Consider the following 20,898-nt stretch of genomic DNA (forward strand, 5'->3'; position numbering starts at 1 on the left):
ATAATATCTTGAGAGCATCGTTGCTTATTATTATTTTTTAATTCAGTAATCTTCTACGATTCCAATAAAAGATCGTACATGACCATATTTTTCCCATTGAAAATATGTCTTTAGGTTTATGGAGTATTGTTAAATTAGATTTAATTTTATTAAGTAGTCTTTATTTGATTAAATTGATACACGAAAGTTAAAAATAATCTTTACAACATAAGAAAAACACATTATAACAGAGATGGAGAACATTTTTGAGAAGGAAATATGGGAGTCTAGGCATTCACAAGGCGTATGACATGCCACTGGCTGGTTTGAGTGGCCATTTTACATTTGTAGTCTCCAGTGGCCGCTTAAACCAGCCAATGATAGGTCATTAGTCCTGCTAATGCCTAGACTTCATTATTTACTTTCCTCAAATGTTCTGCATCTCTGTTGTAGTGCGTTAATCTATAGTATATTGTCCACAAACATTTTCACCAACTCAAAAAACTTTTTTAATTCAAAATCTCCAAGAAGATTCTTGTTATATTTATTCTTATTTTTTAGTTATAATAACAGATTACAAATGCAAAAACATAACAAATACAAAACTTTTTTCATAATTTTTATAAACGAATACAGCAATTAAACCCCCAGAATTTGATTTGAATAAAAAAATAACTTAAAATCGGCGAAATAAATATTAGGGAATGTGAAGATCCGGGCAATTTTAGGGCGTCGAACCTGTCATTCGCTGATTTAAGTGGCTAATTATGAAATGTGTTACGTTTACCAATCTGCCTATGTTTAAACATATGTATTTATTTATTAACGGACTTATTCCATTAAAAAAATAACAAACGCAAATAATTATAATACACACAGGCACCATTGAAATAAAATACAAAAAAAGAAAATTAAATCTAGTACAAAAAATAAAATAAAATAATTACTACCTCAAGACAAGATCTGGTCTATCTTAATATTCATTTTATTCTTCAAAATGTTTTGAATGAAATAAAAGATCTGAAATCTTTATTGTTGTGAAAAAAAATATGGAGTAATAGAGCTTTTATTTTGTGCCGTCCTTCCCTATTAAAGTAAAAAAGTGTTACTAACTCTTGGTGTTGATATTGTCAAACATAGTACCTATCTTTATTAATTCTTTGCATTTCTATTACAACAATTTACAATAAATTATTTATACAACAAATTTTTTGAGCAGTAAAAGTATGCTCATATATTTTTTTTATTGCCTAACTGCCTAACTAGGAATAGCTTTCCCGTTCTAAGGCAGTAAATAATGTATTTTATAGTAATATTAAAAAGTAATTACAGGTTTATTATGATGTGTGCTTTTTCAGTTTAAAAGTAAATAATAAATCTACAATGAAAACATAAATAATACCAAAATGTCTATTTCCAAAGTCCCAAGTCATTACTAGTAAAACAAAAAATCAGCTTACGTCCTTCTACATCGGACAAAAGTTTCTCTGACTCCCTCCGACCAATACAGATTGAAAATGTAGTCAACACCTTCTTCAGCCAGGCAATCCCATCACATTCCCATGAATTTGGGATAAGGTTATATATCCTCGGGCCTATATAGTATTGCTGCCTTTGAGCAAAAAAAGTATTGACTCCTCTCTGTAGAATCAAATCCTTATTGGAGTGTCTAGTATTATGAACATGACAAACCGTTGCGTATTTTTCCCTGTTGGGATGCGTGACCACTACTGACCTCAATATATTCTGTTGACGTATATCCAGTAATTTAAATTCTCTGAAGAGCGAATCACTCGGGTATCGGTTTGGTTTTATAAATATAACTCTAATCACTGATTTTTGAGCTTTAGCCGCTGAAGCCATAGTCGTTTTAGTGCAGCTTCTCCAGCCAATCAGACCATGCGTCATCTTTTTATCTACGATCAATCATTTTAGTGTGACTTGATCAAAATCATGCATTAAATAAGCAGTTCAGTTTTTGTTTCTTGTGAAAAGGCCTTTGTAGCAAAAAAAATTAAAAGTACTGATAATAGTTGACTAATATAATGTCATAAAATTCAAAAAATTACTATAATAGACATAGGCTCTTGTGATGGAATTCAATACAATTTTTGTTCCAAATTGTGTTTGCAATATGTTTATGAAGCTGAATGACAATATTCGACAAAAGCCGTCCATATAATTTGCAAAACTAACAATAAAAAGGGGCATTGAAAGTAGTAGAGATAAATTCAATTAAAATCGCGATATATGAAATTGAACTTATAAAGAGTTACTCGTTTATTGACAAGAAACGTTGTTTTTTTGTTTGAAGGAAACCAATAGGATGACCCACGGTCTTTAAAATGGTTTCAGTATGTGGAGGAAGTACTTCTACTATTGATTTTTATGAAATTCAAGAGCTAAAACCTTTATCGATGCAGGTCATCTGACTTAAATGTTATTTTATCTCCGTATCAACATAAGAAATTAAACCATATTGAAAAATGTGTCACTTTCGGGAGGAGGTGTTATATCATATTTACTCTTATATATGTAACTTCAGATTCGATTTCATCTTCAAACAACCCTAAATATTTTCATTAAGGCTCTTAGGTGTAACCGTTTAATTTAGGCAAATTAAATAAATTCAATATAATTACTTTTCTAACCCGAGGTCCATCCGGTGTTGTCATTTTACACAAATAATGAAATAGATCTAATTTTTATATTATTTCTTCTTGTATCTTCCAATGTAAGCTTTCACCTGCTTATTCAAGGCGTATTCCAATCATCATAATTTAACACCGTTAAGCTAAGATGATCGAAAAATTTGAAAGTCGTTAAAATCTTCTTACGACATGTTTGACCGTTTTTACAGATTAGTAATTTTATTCTCTACATGTACCTTTATAACATGCAGATGTACGATATTCGATTCTGCGACGTCCGATGTCTATTTTAAGGCTATTAATAAATCATCTCTTGTGAATTTTGGAGACAAAATTTGAATGAATCGCATTATTCGAGTTTTTTTTTTCATAATACACTGACTGGTTATTTTGAAACACACTGTGTTAGATATGTATTGTTGGAGTAATAAATCAGGATTTGATATTTATATTGGATTGTATTTACGATTGCGGGAATCAAAAATAAATTCAAATAGAAAATCAAATCAAAATAAGAATATTGAAGTTAGTACGGAGAAAACCACTGAACAGAAACATTGAAGAAATAATTTATTTAATAATACACGCATGACTGAACTTTTATCAGCGGTACTAAAGTAATATCTTATATTAACATATTACAACAGAGATGAAGAACATTTAAGAGAAGGTAATATAGAAGCCGAGGCATCTACAGGGCTTATGACCTGTCAATGGCTGGTTTAAGTGGCCACTTTACACACTGTGTAACATTTACCATTCTGCCCATATTTAAACATATATATTCCTTCAATTCTTTCATCTGTTGATGTTTGTGAAGTTAAGGAGCTGAAACCTTTATTTATGCGGGTGAGATTCATCTAATTGAATTATTTCACCTACATACTAGGCAACGCCTGAAAATTTTATTTTTTCCATTTCTATACTTCTTCATGGACCAGGTATTTTATCAACAATATTTAAGGTTTGTCCAAATTTTTGTAGACAAGGACTGGATTCAACTTCCCGGGGAGCTGTTTATATTAATATATAACAACAACGATGAAGAACATTTAAGAGAAGGTAATATAGAAGTCTAGGCATCTACAGGGCTTATGACCTGTCAATGGCTGGTTTAAGTGGCCACTTTACACGCTGTGTAACATTCACCATTCTGCCCATATTTTAACATCTATATTCCTTTAATTCTTTCATCTGTTCATCAAGAGTATCCTATTTATTAATATTTGAAATGTTTATAAATCGAAAGTAATGGTTTTTGAAAGGGATGAAAATATAAATAAATGTGAGATCAGTGTGAGGGGTGATATTCTGACCTAGGTAGAAGAATTTCTGTATCTGGGAAGTATGTTTACTAATAGACTGATGAAAATTATGAAAGGAGGGTGATTGCCGAGATTAAGGTAAACGGTGCGCTGAAATCTACCTTGGCAAACAAATGTTTGTCGCAGAAGGCAAAAGCAGTTCACATTAAATGACTTTCATTTAAGATTTGTAAATAATTAATGGTATTAATTAAATATTGTATAACTGTATAATAAATTGACTAGTAGGTAGTAATGTTATTGTTTATTTTTGAATAAAAATGTCTTCCTTAAATAAAAATATCTTCCTTAAAAACGGGTGCGCCTAGGTAGGCAGACTAGACATAAGCCAGAGAAATCTATTACCTAAGTATATATGTAGTAAATAAAGCAATTGTAATTTTTTGTTAACAAACCATGATTATTATGAATGAAGTTCTAGTGTTAGCCCTAATATATAGAAGCGAAGTATGGAGTTAGAGAAATAATGATGAAAGTAGGTTGAATGCTATCGAAATGCGATCTCTCAGGCGAATGTGTGATAGGGACAAAAATCTCGAGATCCGTGAACAATGTAAGGCAGAGACATGCATTATCGACAGAATCAAGAAAGTAAGGCCCACAATTTCATTGATGTGAAGTTGAGGAACTACCTTATTTTACTAAAAAGCTTATTACAACAGAGATAAAGAACAAAAAAAAAATACGAGTATGCATAGATAGATTGTTATTATATTATTTCATAATTTTGTAATATACCACTGTTATGTAAAATGTATTTATGTTTTCGTTTATGTTAAGAAAAGGCATTTGTGCCGTGTTCACACTAATAAATAAATAAATAAACATAAAATAAAATAAAAGTGAAATAAATAAACATAATTTTTCTTGAAAAATTAATTTTATTAAAACAAGTCTTAATTTAATTTCTTGCTTGTCGGAACACGTTTATAGATTAAGGTGGGCGCTTTTTGTTTGAAGTTTACTCACAGGCGCGTCTATCGAAAATGTGGCGAAATTATAATAACGGTCTGTTTACACAGTCAACCCAGAGAAAGGTGAGACAGAGGTGTGTTAGATTCTGAAAGGCTTTTAATTTCTAGTTAAACAGCATTATACTTCTTCAGCCATTCCAAGTTGGCGAACTAAAGATAGCACCAACAAAGCTTTTAACTGCAGTCAGTCAGCTGTCTTAAAAAAGAAATTACTTCATCGTAAATTAATCTAACCCTATCAGCCGGGTGTTCATTTAACGCTTTGAGGCCGTATGTATAATTGTATATTCAAACGAACGATAACGTTGAGATTTTTTTTTCCACAATAAAACAAAAAAAAATAAAATCGGGTTTGGTTTTTTCTTAATAAAAAATAAATATTTCGTAAAAACACTTTTTTCCACTTTTGTACAAAATCCGTCCTACGATTACATGAAGCAAGATGCTCGTTTCACAATTACACAATTAAAAACATATTAATATGAGTATATCGTGGGTATACTGGCAAAAAACGTTAACTCTAAAATATGCGGATTTGACTTAATGATGCAGTTTTGTAAAGTTTTTAACGCTCTACAAACTGGCAAAATACACAAAGTCATATAAAATTTCACATATCCGTAGTTTTAAAAATAAATTTTAGGTTAAGTCGTATACCTGGTGCTTTATTCAGGCTAAAAACTTTAAATAACTAAATATAAAATTAAGAAACGGAAAAATTAAAAGCATGTCCTAAAATATTTTTTATTTAAATAAGATATAAAAGAGTAAAATTGGAACAAAAACTTAAATGCTTGATTTCTCAAAACAGGAATTTGAGAGTTAGAGCCTTTTGCCAGTATACCCACGATATTTAATTACAAAAATCAATTAATACAGCATGGAAATAGGTTTCACGTAGTATTCATCTCAAGTTTCGCTTCCCACTCTTACAAGACAAAGAGACCATATTTATTAGTTCCATACGAAGCATAATATTGACAGAATAAAATTTTATTTTTCAAGTGAATAAAATTTATTGATTAAGTATACCTTGATAGGAATCTTGTATAAATTTGAAACCGGTCGGTAGAAAAAAATATATTTGTGACTAAAAACAAAGTTAGTGCTTCACATATAAAATTTATGAAATAATATGTTCAACACATAATGACCCAATTGTACATAGGAGATTTACTAGGGCTGGCTGCTTTCTGCAAAATGCACATCTTAGATTGTGTGATCAGCCAGACTCTTAAAATCATCCAAACTGTTCAAATACATAATTTAATTATTTGTTGTATTTAAAAAAAATGCATTTATGCATTATTTATCATTTGTCAAAGTAAAACATATTCCAACTATTGTATCGTTTTTCCCTTTCCACACCTAACGGTGCATAAGGCACTACATTGGTACACCAATCACAGAGTATCTTGATAATTTCTGTTACATGAAGGTAAGATGATCAGTCTTACGCTTCAGGTACCAGTCCAGGGACTATGAAATATTCTAGTGTGAAAACACCCCTTTATATAAATATTTCAAATCAACCATGCCGGGAATCGAACCCGAGGCCTCTTGAATTGTAGGCAAACGCGCTGAGCATTGCACCACGAGGCCGATGTTGAATAGATTTTATTATTTGCTATTTTCATAAAAGGTATATTTTCTCAGTTTTACTTTTCTATCGCTGGCTGCTTTCTTCATAACAACGTTAAAATGAAAGCTCTGATATTATTGATTGAATTTGCATTCACTTTGTAACACTTCAGTATAAATGATTATGAAAATATAACTTTGTTTAGCTTAACTTAACTTTAACTTTTTAACTACTACTGTGAGTTTTAAATCACCCGTTGATGGGAGGATTGCTCTCCCGAAACTGTAGTCGTGTTTTTGTAAAATAATAAAATTGTGTAAAACTTATAACAAATTATTTTTGTAATAATTAAAAGTTCTGATTTTTATGGTGTGGAAGATTTTTTTTTTCTTTATTCCCGAAGCCTGAACTGTCTCATTGGAAATGAACTTACGTGTAAAGGATGACAGCCTTGATGATATGCCACATAAGGTCGCTCTCTGTAGACCAAGTGGGGGCACATTGGGTGAAGTAGTCCAGGTTAAATCTCACCGTTGAACTCTTCTGCATCTGCAGTACTACGAACTCTGGTACATCTAAAAAAAAAACAATTATGAGGCTATGCGATGGCTGAGAATTTAAATAAATAGGTATTTAAACATTGCCTTTCTGTGACTCTTTCGCAAAAGCCCCCCTAATGCCGTGCAAAAAAAACAACGGCACGTCGGACGTCTGACTAAAATCGACCTTCCGTTGTCCCGTTTTCCGCACCTCCAAACTGAATCAATTCTGCTGTTTAAAAAGTTACATTTTTTGTGTTTTTCAAAACAAGTTAACATATTTGAATACCGTACGCCCGAAAAAAGCAGATAAAACTTGGCGATTTTAAGGGTTTTGGATGGTTGAAGTTCCCATGATAAAAAAGCTATCAAAAAAATAAAAAGATAGGAAAACGACAACGGTAAATAACTATAGTGTGAAAAAGTCTTTGCTCTAGTCTATAATCAATGAAGAAAATATGGGTATACTTTTTAATAAAGAAAAGTGAGATTGTGTTTTTTCTTACAACAAAAAAAATGCTAACGAATTACTGCGCAGACGGTGAGTTTTGCAGAGCTTTCGCAATTAAAATGAGAGCTTTACTAATTGTTTTTCAACAATATTTCGAGTTTGTCTAAAGTTTTCTAGACAAGGACTGGATTTAACTCCCTGGGAAGGTGTTTAAAATAACATATTACAGCAGAGATGAAGAATATTTAAGATAAGGTAATATAGAAGTCTGGACATCTACAGGGCTTATGACCTGTCAATGGCTGGTTGAGTGGCCACTTTACACACTGCGTAACATTCACCATTCTGCCCATATTTAAACATTTATATTCCTTTAATTATTCCATCTGTTGATGTTTGTGAAGTTAAAGAGCGGAAACCTTTACATATGCGGGTGAGATTCGTATAATTGAATTATTTCACCTACATACTAGGCAACGCCTGAAAATGTTATTTTTTCCATTTCTATACTTTTTCATGGACCAGGTGGATTTATCAATAATACGAAACATTCTTGCTAAAACTCAAAAACTTTTCTGTGCATTTGTGGATCTGAAAAAAGCGTTTAAAGAGTTGACCGAGAAAAATTATGGAAGGTGTTATCGGAGTATGGAGTGGAAGGAAATCTGACACGAGCTATTGCTTCTCTGTATAAAGAGAGCACAGCATGTGTTAGGGTAAATGGATCATATACATCGTGGTTTGACATTCATAAAGGAGTCAAGCAGGGGTGTGTTATGTCACCATAGCTGTTTAATGTGTATATCGATAGCTGTGTGAAAGAACCAAAAGGCTTAAGAATTGGAGCAAAAATGAGTGATTTAAATATCAATTGTCTTTTGTATGCTGACGATGCCGTGCTTCTTGCTAACAACAAAGAGGAACTGCAATTCTTGGTAACAAAAGTCTACGATGTATGCAAGGGAAGCGATTTGCTGATAAATGTCGATAAATTGAATGTGATGGTTTTTGAAAGAAATGAAAGTATGACGAAATGTGAAATCACTGTGAATGGAGTTATACTAAAACAAAGAGATGAATTTGTGTATCTGGGAAGTATGTTTACTAGGGATGGAATGACTAAGAAATATATTGATAAATAAATATATAAGTAAGGTGAGTGCCAGGAACAGTGTGAACGGTGCACTCAAATCAACCTTGGCAAATAAATGCTTGTCGCAAGAGGCAAAATAAGCAGTTTACAATGGAGTTCTAGTCGACCCTGAAGTATAGGAGCGAAATATGGACTTGGAAAAACAGGGATGAAAGTAGGCTGAATGTTGTCGAAATGCGATCTCTCAGGCGAATGTGTGGGTAAACTATGTACGATAGATGCACAAATGTTGAGATCCATACATTATGTAAGGCTGAGACAAGCATTATCGACAAAATCAAGAAAGGAGCTCAGCGCTGGTTTGGACATGTAGAGTGAATGGGCAGCGAAAGAACGGCTTAGAATATTTCAAATGCGAATGTCGATGGATGCAGAAAAAGAGGAAGACCGAGAAAGACATGGCATGACCAAATTCAACAAATACTTGAAGATGAATGTGTCAAAAGTCGGAATAATCAGCGCGCGTGCATGACAAGATGTATGTATGTATGAAGAGGAAGCGAGATCAGTATGAAAAGATAGAGTGATGTGGCGTTCTATTCTCTCTGTCTACCCCTACGGGGAAACGGCGTAATGGTTTGTTGTTGTTGTTGTTGTTGTTAATTTAAATATAACGACATAAATTTTAACCTCACAGTTTCCAAGGACAAACATACATTTATAATTTCTTTTTTAAAGTTATGTATGAAAACATTTCTCCACGATATCCATATTGGTTTTAAAAATACAATTAATCTTTCTAAATCCATTTCGTATATTTTTATCGGTATTTGTAGTTTGTGATATTTCTCTATTGTACTGATTAATAATTTGTTTCCCACTATTTAAAAAATAATCGTATAATTTATCGTATATTTTGCTACACCAAAATACGGCTTCATTATTTTCTATTAAATAAGAGAGATCATGTATCAAACTCGAGGGCCAAGGGTTGCCCACATGTGCTGCGGACATTTATAAAGGATTACTTACTGGCTCGATAATATTTTTTTGCAAACAATGTTTCTATGTATATGGGTGTAGCTAGTTTTTAAACATAATTTTTTTCTTTTAAATTTATTTCAACAGAGAGGGAAAAAGTTTTCGAGAAGGGAATATGGAAGTCTAGGCATTTACAGGGCTTATGACCTGTCATTGGCTGGTTTAAGTGGCCACTTTACACACTGTGTAACATTCACCATTCTGCCCATGTTTGAACATCCACATTTCCTCAACTCTTCCATCTGTTGACTTTTGTGAAGTGAAAGAGCTGAAACCTTTATCACGTGGGTGAGATTCATCCGGCTGAACCAAATCACCTACTAGGCAACGCCTGCAACCAATTTTCCAATTTTTATACTTCTTCTTTTACCAGGTAGTAATTCAACAATGCAAGCATTTGGACATAATCAAACATTGTTGAATTTTTTCAATTGAATCGGCATTCACTTCGTAACACTTCATTATAAATTATTATGAAAATAAAACTTTGTTATCAGTGTTACAAAATTTTATTCTTTTACAAGAACACAACTATAGTTTCGGGAGAGCACTCCTCCCATCGACGGGTGATATAAAACTAATATAATAAACACAGAATATTGTTCACAATGTCATCGAATCTAAACTAAATTCGATGACATTTCGATGACATAGATGACTAGATTCGATGACATTGTGAACAATATTCTGTGTTTATTATATTAGTTTTATATCACCCGTCGATGGGAGGAGTGCTCTCCTGAAACTATAGATGTGTTCTTGTAAAATAATAATATTGTGTAACACTGATAACAAAGTTTTATTTTCATAATAATTTATAATTTTTTTCATAAAATAAAATAAAATAAATAAAACAACTTTGTTTTTAACCACTAATTTTTATTTTCCACCGACCGGTTTCAAAGCAAACAAGCTTCTTCGTCAAGGTTTACGTAACTAATGAATCGATTCCTTTTTTATTTTTATCATGTTCACTAAATACTACACGTGGACCCAATAAATCAAGTCGTTTTTCCTTACAAGGGTGGTAATTTGATATCACTATTTTTGAAGTTGGACAGGAGAGGACTAAAATAAATATTGTTTGTTTGGTAATTATATATTGTTTTCTTATTATGAATCGCTTTTTTAATTTCTAAGATTTCTAAGTTGTCTAATTTTAATAGTTTATTTTCAACATGAAGTACTTTTAATCAAGTGACTTAAATGAAGTTATGATTATTTTCCCTCAGATGTTTTTTTTTCATAATCTTACAACTGTTACAATATATAATTTTTAAAATAAATAATACCCTAAATAATACATTGCAATATACAAACGAACAGTATGAATGTATACGTGTGAGAGTGAAACAAACATGCCTATTACACCTTCATTATTATTATTATTATTATGGATAACTTATATTGCGCCATTTTTGAAATATAATACCTGAAGGGCGCTTTACAAAGTAATTCTATAGATTCATACGTTTATTTGAAGCTTTTAAATTAGTTTTGTAATTCAAACAATTTATTTTGTTAACAAATTACAACAGGGATGGAGAATACCTTAAATAAGGGAATATGGAAGTCTAGGCATTTACAAGGGTCATAACCTGTCGTTGGCTGGTTTAAGTGACCACTTTGCACACTGTGTAACATTCACCATTTAGCCTATGTTTAGACATCCATATTTCTTCAATTCTTCCATTTGTTGATTTTAGTGGAGTTAAAGAGCTGAAACCTTTCAGTGAAGAAATTCATCTGACTGAATTATTTCACATACTAAGCAACGCCTGAAAACTATTTTTTATTTTTTAAACTTCTTCTTAGACCAGTTAGTTTCATTACAATATTTCAGTTTGTCCAAATTTTCGTGGACAAAATATTGGATTTCACCCCCTCGGGAGTCATTAAGATTAACAAATTACAATCCCGAGGGGGTGAAATCCAGTCTTCTGTCTACAAACATTTGGACAAACTCAAATGTTGTAATTTATTTTCTTTTTACATATTACGGATTTATTCAAATAATTTAAAAAACGAGTGGGTTTTAAGTTTTATTCCGAACATCACTTCACTCTCACAGACTTGCATCTCTGCTGGGAGAGCATTCCATGCCATTGGGCCTGCGACCGCAAATACGCGTTCACCGAACTAAGTGCGCTGTTTGCGTAGAGGTATAATAACCTTTTCTCTCGCCGTAGACGCAGCCGATCTAAAAGTAAGACGCCTGTCAGCTAGTTCATCTGGAATGCAAAGTTTTCTTAGATATTCCGGGGCAGAATTGTGCAGTGATTTATACATAAGCCAACAGAGTTTGTATTCCGTTCTCTGTGGAAAACGTAGTCAGTGTAATTTCCGAAGTAGTGAAGTATGTACATGGGAAGGATCATATTATATTCATTCATGGAATTTTCATACATATTAACACAAATGTAACAAACAAATTAAATACAAACAATAATAAAAAGTGAGAGGTATAAATACGACAAAAAGAGGTAATAAACTAAGCTAACAATAATTAAAAGTCAAACCCCTACTTGCAAAATTATTTTACAGATATTTTTTAAATGTTTGTTTGTTTCTCTACATGAAGGAGTGCGGATATTATCCATGGCTTTATCCCACTGAGTTCCTCCAGGGTAGGCTTGGTAACAACAAGACTAGAAGGAATGTGTATTTAACAACGCACTTCTTTCGATTGTTGCGCGGTATTATTGACAACCCTGAAATTATGCGGAGCATTAGCTTTTATGTTCCTGATAATTACCTTAGACAGCGTCAGCATAGACTGTTTCACATTCCAATATACAGGACCAACCTGCCAATGGTTATGCCTGTTGGAAGGGCTATCTCTATGTTGAACAATATCACTTTGGACATTGACATTTTTCACGTCTCTGAGGGAGTTTTTCGTTACAAGATTCTCTTACTTTTTTAACATATTATTCTTTGGATATTATGTATACTAATGTGTTTTTTTTTTATATATACCTAATTTTACCTAATTATTTCTATTTGTATGAATTAAGATATTCCATTTTGTAATGTACATATATAGTAATAAATAAATGATAAATGATAAATTAAAATGATCGATTATTATCAAGGTTTGGGTTTTTGGGATAGGGAGAAAAAGGTCAAATTGTTTGTAAGCAGTGTACTCGAGTGAATTAATTAATTTTGAATTTGGTCGATTTAATTGATTATATATGCATATTATTACACTGATGTGAGTTACAATATTTTAGGCGAATTACTTTATGTAGATAAGCAATCTCTCGTGGCTCTTGCTAGAGTATATAGAACACGCTCGACGGATGCTTTCCCGGTTCTAACAGGCTTGTCTCCTTTTGATGTGGAAGTCCAGCGCCGATACGCAAATTTGACTTACTTACTTGTCGGGTTCGGACTTCAGACCTTGCCACCCCAGTGTGCAGCGACAAATATCGCCTTGTCAGTGGTCATCCTCAAATTATTATCATCACAAGTTTACTGCATTTGTGGACACCGCCGCAGATGAGGATCATCCTGCACCTCTCCACATTCACAAATCATGTCATCTCCCTCCAGAAAACCCCACCTCCGTTGATTGTTTTCACATTTAGACATCCTTAATCTAAGCCTATTGAGAACTTTCCACGTAGGGACGTCCAAACTGTGAGCGGTGTTTGTGCTTTCAGATGGCATTATCCAGAGCTTATCGCCGAGTTCCTCTCTCCACAGATCCAATCTGCTTTTTTTTGCAGAGGTCTTCAAGTCAGTTGTGACTTTAAGGAAACTTCTTCTCGATCCCAGTCCCGGAGGAGCTATTCAATGGTTGTTAAGAGGGTGTCTAGAGTCATGGATCTGTTTGTGTCTCTCTGTGTCCGCTGCTAAATTTCTCCTGACGTTGAGTGGAGCGGTTCCTATTATAGGATAAAGTTTGTGCACCGGTATGGGTTTAAAGCAGCCGGACACCAGTCACGCCATGTCTTTTACAGAAATATTTACTTGTTTGGCGTGTGCTGACTTCTGCCAAACGGGACAAGCGTACTCTGCTGCGGACACACACAAACCCAAGGCAGAAGTGCGAAGTACATGTGGAGATGCTCCCCAAGATAAAACGGTGAGTTTTCATTATATGATATTCTTGGCGGAGACTTTTTGTTTAGTATTGATACAGTGCTGTTTATAGCAAAGCGTCCTATCTAAAGTTACACCAAGATATTTGGGCGTGTGGCAGTGTTTGATCTCTCCCCTTTTTATGTGACTTTCAGTTCTCTTCTCGCCTGCTTATTTTTTAGGTGGAAGGCACAGAGTTGAGTTTTCTTTGGATTATTTTTTCAAAGTATTCCCAAAGTATGTTAAGAGTTTGGACAAATCTTTCCTCCACCAGCTAGAAAAAGACCTCTTTAGCAGCCACAGCTGTGTCATTGGCGTAGATAAATTGCCAAGTCTCCTCTGGTATGGGTTGATTGTTAGAAGATATGTAATAAAGGATTAGTTCTGAATCATTTTTAGGATAAAGCTTAAAAAAAACATTCTTCTGTTATTGGTGGCGTCCGTTTACTCTCAGCTGAAAGAATCTCTCAATCAAATATGAAAAAATGTCTTTAAATGCACTTCTTAAATTGCAATGCGAATTTTTCCGTTCAGAGAGGGTTACTTTTTTGCCTTCAATCCGTCAGCGCTTGAAATCTTTTTGAGTTATCTTCGATCACTAGACTACGCAATTTTTTTATCAGGTCATGGTAAATTTAATGAAAAATTATTTGTTTTCACCACATCACATATCACACATCCCGTGATCTAGTCCCTTTCCCTCTTACTATGATTGACGAATGGAGTTTTTCGCTACTATCCGTAGCTTTGTTTATAGATCCTGTCAGATATACAGATCTGTTGGCTTTAGAAAATAATTTTTAGGCTTTTAAATAGTTTTTTAATCATTTCGGCGAATCGATCATTAGGCCGGAGTAAAAGATGGCCATTAAAAAATATTTTTTCAATCTCATTGACCCTGTATTACTTAACGTTGTTATGGATAAGTAGCTGTTAAAATTGGTTTTAAATTTTTTTTTTACTTATTTTCGGGTGGCGCAGAAATTTAGAAAAAGACAAAATTTTTTGAAATATTTCAAAAAATAAAACTTATATTTTTATCCATTTTAACTTCATTATCTCAATTTACAATATAAAAAAATTAAAGTTAACAACTTGTTTTTATTATTTCCACTTTCACTCATAGCACTTTTATACGGGGCGGCTCGTTGAACATTTGAGAAAAACTGAGTTTTTGTGTCGAATGTTGGCATTTCTTTTTTCGATTTTATTCTTGCTCGGATGTATCCATCACTTGCTGCAGATCCACAAATAGCCAAACTTGCATCAGTGACCAGTTTTACGCCTCTCTCCACAGTTTGTGTGTGACAAGAAAACACTTCAGTACAGATATCCATATTTTCATTCATTATTTTGTCCCTTATTTCATTGTCACCATATTTACAAGTAAATGGCAGCTCGAATATTTTTTCTATTATCTAGTTCATCAAATCATAATAGCAGTTTGCTTCGAAGTTTAATTTGAGTCTTGAAAACTCTCTTACTTTCTTTTTTTTGCAGTTTTTTGCGCTTTAAGTATTTCATAAGTTCTAATTCATTTATGTAATTTCATGCTAAGGGTATGATCTGGATCCTATTTGCAAGAAGGTTTAGTTTTTATGCCGAACCTTGTTGGCGCGTACACTTTTATTACGAACGTAGCAACCTCGACCAGACTTTCGGCTTTTAAATAGTTTTGTAATCATTTCGGCGAATCGATCATGATCGTGTCCAATCAGTTTAATTCTAGCCAGTTATGAATTTACTTCCTTCTTTTCTCAATCCAATGAAGTGCATGTTATATACTACTGGATTACCTTCTTGCTACCAAACTACAAAGAGCTTCTCCAACAGATTTTCTCGTTTGGAAATGAGCAATTTTTCCGTGTATGTGGGTACCGCCAAGGAGACATGTTCTCAGATGAAGAATGCGGTATGTGGTGGGTAAGCTGTACATAATACATATCATTATATTAGGGATTTTGTAGCTGGGAAGTCTATTTAAAGGTATTATAATATATAGCATCTGAAAAATATTACTAAAAAAATCTCTTCTGCAACAACTGAAATTATGAATTACATACCTTGTATAAAATAAATTTAAATAATAGCGGTAAAACATGCAAAATACACGAAAAATGTTTATTTAACCCTTATACTGCTAAACAACGATATATCGTTGTTGTTAATCCCTATCATAAAGTTCTAACTAGACTGATGCTGACGTCATAATCCCCAAAAGGGTAAATGAATTCGGGAACTGCTTGTTGCACTTAACCGTCAGTGGTATAAAACATTTTCAAAACATAAAAATTACTATTCGACGGGTTATTATTTAGTTTCGTACCTCTTTCAGGCCTACGGAAAATTTAATACAAAAAATATTTTCTTACGCACAGTAAAAAATTAAGCATTAAATTGTGCAGCAAAGTTTCTTGAAAATGAATAAAAAATAATTAAAAATATTTTAATGAAAACGAACAACTTTGAACGACGTCACTTGTTCATATGACTCAACCAATGATAAGGGGGTTGTTTAAGATATCCGGTTTGCTAATCGTCAATGGACCAATCAACAGAACTAACTGAGAAGAAGCGGAAGAGACCTTGTGACGTCACACGTGGATTAATGTCAGAAATACAAAACTTTAAAAGATCGTAGCGCTGATAATACGATACATAAAAATTGAAAAAAAAAGCTTTGTCTATTAACATTTTTTTTTAAACCACTAAACATCCTCATTATAAATTTACTTATGATGTTTAAATTCGCAGTGCTTTTAAGAAAAGAGAAACGAATAAACACAGGAAACTTCTAGCTAGTCGGGACCTGAAACAGTGAACTTTTTTACATTCCAGAAACAGTGAAATAAAAAATAAATCAATGTTAAAAGTAAGATTTTTAATCACTTATATGACATTTGAGGAAAATAATTATATTCGGTGTTTTCCCCGCTATTAAACCCGATTCAGTGATTACGAAAATATTGATGTACTTCCGTAATGAATAACTAATTGAATACTTTACCTTTAATATAAAAACTCTTATCTAGCTCTATCACCGGAAAACCCCATAATTAAGAATATAAACAAATAAGTAAAGAGTCATAAAACATAAAAATAATTCACCATGGAACCTAATGATTGTCAATTAGGACGTTTGAATATTTAAAAAATCATTTGTTAATTCATTATAATGGGTACCCACAGTAATGGGAAATCAAAATGTTTTAGCTGTTCATTAGGTAGTAATTATTACTCTACTAGCAAAACGTAATTATTACTATACAAACTCCATTCTACAAACAAAACGTAAATGAGGTATATCAGCTCGATATTGATCCAAAAATACTTCAGAAAAAGCTTCTTCGATTTCGTGATCTTCGTAAGAGTCATATTATTAATTATTATCACTATCACTTAAAAAATATCGTTATTGTCTAATTCACTTTCGGAATAGGTTCAGCTGCTAAGCCTCCGAGTTTCTCGGCGAGGTACTATTATTTCTTTATCACTTTCACTATCCGTTATCATTTTGAATGATATATTTTGTAAATTTATTCATAATAAAAAGGACGCTTTGCAGAGTTAAATTGTTAGTTAGAGTGACAAAGTAAGATTAAAAAAATATATAAATGTAAAAAATATGTAATTTACCTTAGCTGTTTGTCATTTCGGCAACTGTTGTCTATCTCGCTCAATCCATTATGCGTGAACTAGCTATTAGTGAAACGGAATATTTTTCTTAGAAGAGATATCAATTTGTGAGCAGTTGTATAAAAACATTATTTTTTTAAATTAAAATTATATTACAACAACTACCAAGAAATAATATCACTTCTTAGTACATTTACCGGTTACCTTTAAGTTTCAATCTAAATAACTCCCTACAAACATTTGGACATACTCAAAATATTGTTGATTAAAATAACTTGCATAAAAATAGTATTTTTAGGCATTACCTAGGAGGTAAAATAATTTATCCAGATGAAACTCACCGACATCAATAAAGGCTTCAGCTCTTTTAGTTTGCAAAAGTCAACAGATGGAAGAGTTGAGGTAATGTAAAAATAATCATGAATGTGGATGTGTAAACATACCCAGAATAGTGAATATTTCGCACTGTGTAAAGCGGTCATTTGAACCAGCCTATGACAGATTTTAAGTCCTGTAAATGCCTAGACTTCCATATTCCCTTGGCAAAAATGTTTTCCCTCTCTATTGCAACAAATGTCAAGATATATTTTACTTAATTTTTGTTTAGCATGCATTGATGGAAGTGGTAGGTTTGATAATATATAACAGAGCACTTTGCCCCGCAATCAACAAAAAAACTATCATAATTATTTCGTTTCAATAATAACAATGCGCCTTGAGATTGCAGTACGAGATCAGTTTTGTTTGTTTTTATTTTCAATTTAGAAAGGGTTTACAACCGCTGTACGAAAATTGTCTATTTGCGGTACGAATTTTCTATCTTGCTCACTCCATTGGGTTTGAATTAGATATTTATGGAATGGAAGATTTTTCTTGGAATTGCTATTAATTGATAAAACAGTAGTGTGTTTGGAAAACAACGTATTCGATAAAATATTTTTGAAATGTATAAATAAGAGGATTTCTGATTAGATTCTTGAAAAACTGCGTAGCAGCGTAAGGGTTAAACATCGTATGGAGCTGGAATAGCGAACATACCCGTGTTCCCAACCGTGTCACCAGAAGTCAAACTCTGCTATTAATTAAATCTTCTAAGAGCAACTTTTACCAAGAGTTTTTATGCCCCAATGTTCAGAATGTGTAAAAAAAGCGTCATTTGGTGTTTGTGGAGGAGAGGTATGGAGTGTGAGATAGGGGAGGGGGGGGTTGTAATTTGATTATTTACACATGTTTTCAGTTAACTAGACGATGAAAGGGAATAATATTTATAAGAAATACAGAACGGCAAAAAAACCTGTTTTAATTACTTTTGTATTAAAGTTGAAGACAAAACATTAATGAATAAAAATACTTACTAAATCCAAGAGACAGTAGCCAGATAACGATGATGGCAGTCTTAGCGCGTCCGGTCGTCGATTTGAACTTGAGTGGGAAGCAAATTGCGTACCAGCGGTCTACGGATATGAAGGTCAGCGTCAGGACGGATACTGTTACGGAGACTGACTGAAAATAAAGAAAAAACACCGTTAGCTAGCAAGATACCGACATGTTGATGACGTCTTGTTCGTATGTGTGTAAGGTTTTTCTAAATTTTTTTTTTTAGAAATTAAAAAAAAATAAAAAAAATTGCGTTCTTATGATTAATCCAATTATTTAATTTTGAGGGCCATTCTCAACGAGTTGTAAATAAATCACTATTAGAAAATAGAATCAAGTTGGGGTAGAGTGGGATTCGAACGACGGACTTTTGGTCCGTGAGTCCGAGACACTAGCCGCGGGACCACAGCCCGATTTTATTGTATTTAATAAAATAAACAAAACAACTCTGTTTTTAACCAAATTTTTTTTTTTTCCACCTACCGGTTTCAAAGCAAACAAGCGTCTTCGTCAAGGTTTACGTAACCAATGAATTAATCCCTAGTTTATTTTAATCATGTTCACTAAATACTACACGTGGACCCAATAAATCAATTTTTTTTCCTTACGAGGGTGGTAATTTAATATCAATATTTTTGAAGCTAGACAGGAGAGGGCTAAAAGAAATATCGTTTTTTTGGTTATTAATTATTTTTTTCTTATTACGAATCGCTATTTGTTTTGCCTCACGGATTATGCTATCTGGTGCAGTCTCACCCGAGTATCATATATTTTACCCAGATGAGACTGGAAGGTGAGACCCCAGACACGCCTCCGTAAGATATAATCGATTCAATGAGCGAGGTATATAATATGTATCTTAACGTTTCGAAAGGTAGTATGCTTTTGACTTTATAAATGACTTTAAGCTAGTACCTTATTCTGTCGTTTAAGTAGTCACTTTACACACTGTAAAACATTCACCACTCCGCCTATATTTGAACATCTATATTCCTTTGACTCTTACATCTGTTGACGTTTCCGAAGTTAAAGAGCTGAAACATAGATGAAAGAGTTGAAGAAACAAAGATATTTAAATAAAGGCAGAATGGTGATATTGCAGTGTGTTACGTGGCCACTTATACCAGCCAATGACAGGTCATAAGCCCTGTGGACGCCAAGACTTCAATATTACCTTTTGTAAAACGTTCTTTTTCTGTTTTGTAATATGTTTATAAAATGTTATACTAAAAATGTCGAAGTGTGAACAAAGTTAAATCTAAAGCAGCAACAATGGATACATTATTATAATTTAAATTATTGAATAAAATGGATTTCTGAACATCTTCACTCGACACCTTATTCTTTATTCTAGCACAACATTCATTCATCTTTTCATCTCTTATAATTCAAACGCCTCTGCATCATTGCTACCTCCTCTTTTCCGCCCCCAAAAGACGTGGCATTGTCTTAACAAATGTTTGAATATGGAGGAAGTTAGTGGTTATTTATTTCCTTAATTTTGACATGTTAATTTGTTTATTTATTCATAGGCAAATAATTTGTTTCTAAATTTGTTGCAACAGAAAGGACACATTTTTGAGAAGAGAATATGGAAGTCTAGGCATGTGTAGGGCTTATGAACTGTAGTTGGTTGGTTTATTTATTCATTCAAAATCACACTTATTTAAATTTGAATAAACTTATTGGGTCTTTTTGAGAAGCTCCCGTGTTGAACCATAATAATTAACATTAAAAAATACATAGTAAAATTAATTAAATTAAATTAAATTATAATGATTTTTTATCTTATTTTTTTTATTCATAAATTTCATAAAAAGTACATGTTATTGTAAAATTCTAAACATATCTCTTTTTACACATCTAGTAAATGTTGTCACTGTAACACTCCCAAAAAAAAAATTAACTCTTGTGCTTGGAGAGTGACTTGCACTGTTTAAGTTGTTTATTTATAGGAGTTAATATAATTTTAAATACGGGTACATGATATGTGATGCAATAGAAAAAAAATCCATAAAAACAAGGTATAAGTAATAAATAATGAAAATCCAAAGAATACAACGTAAAATAGATAATCAGATATAAATATAAATTATACAAATTTTAATTCATACATAATCAAAAATAAAAAATAAAAGTATCGTTGAAATCAACAACGTAA

The 20,898-nt window shown here is 32.6% G+C and overlaps 1 protein-coding gene across 1 annotated transcript in view; it reads right to left on the reverse strand.

Annotated features, from left to right (window-relative positions):
• The window catches only part of LOC148274183 (orexin receptor type 2-like), a gene marked incomplete at its 5' end in the record, with an annotated part of 65,887 nt that extends 46,997 nt beyond the window's left edge, over positions 1–18,890 (reverse strand). The window contains 2 exons of the mRNA XM_088237470.1: positions 6,945–7,086; positions 18,716–18,890. Of these exons, the coding sequence (XP_088093596.1) occupies positions 6,945–7,086; positions 18,716–18,890 (317 nt within the window). The remainder of the gene's footprint in view (positions 1–6,944; positions 7,087–18,715) is intronic.
• Between the last annotated feature and the right edge of the window lie 2,008 nt (positions 18,891–20,898).

The sequence above is a fragment of the Micrasema longulum genome, unplaced genomic scaffold (genome assembly GCF_059751315.1).
Source record: "Micrasema longulum isolate JH-2025_06_02 unplaced genomic scaffold, ASM5975131v1 h1tg001730l, whole genome shotgun sequence".
Lineage (NCBI taxonomy): Eukaryota > Metazoa > Arthropoda > Insecta > Trichoptera > Brachycentridae > Micrasema > Micrasema longulum.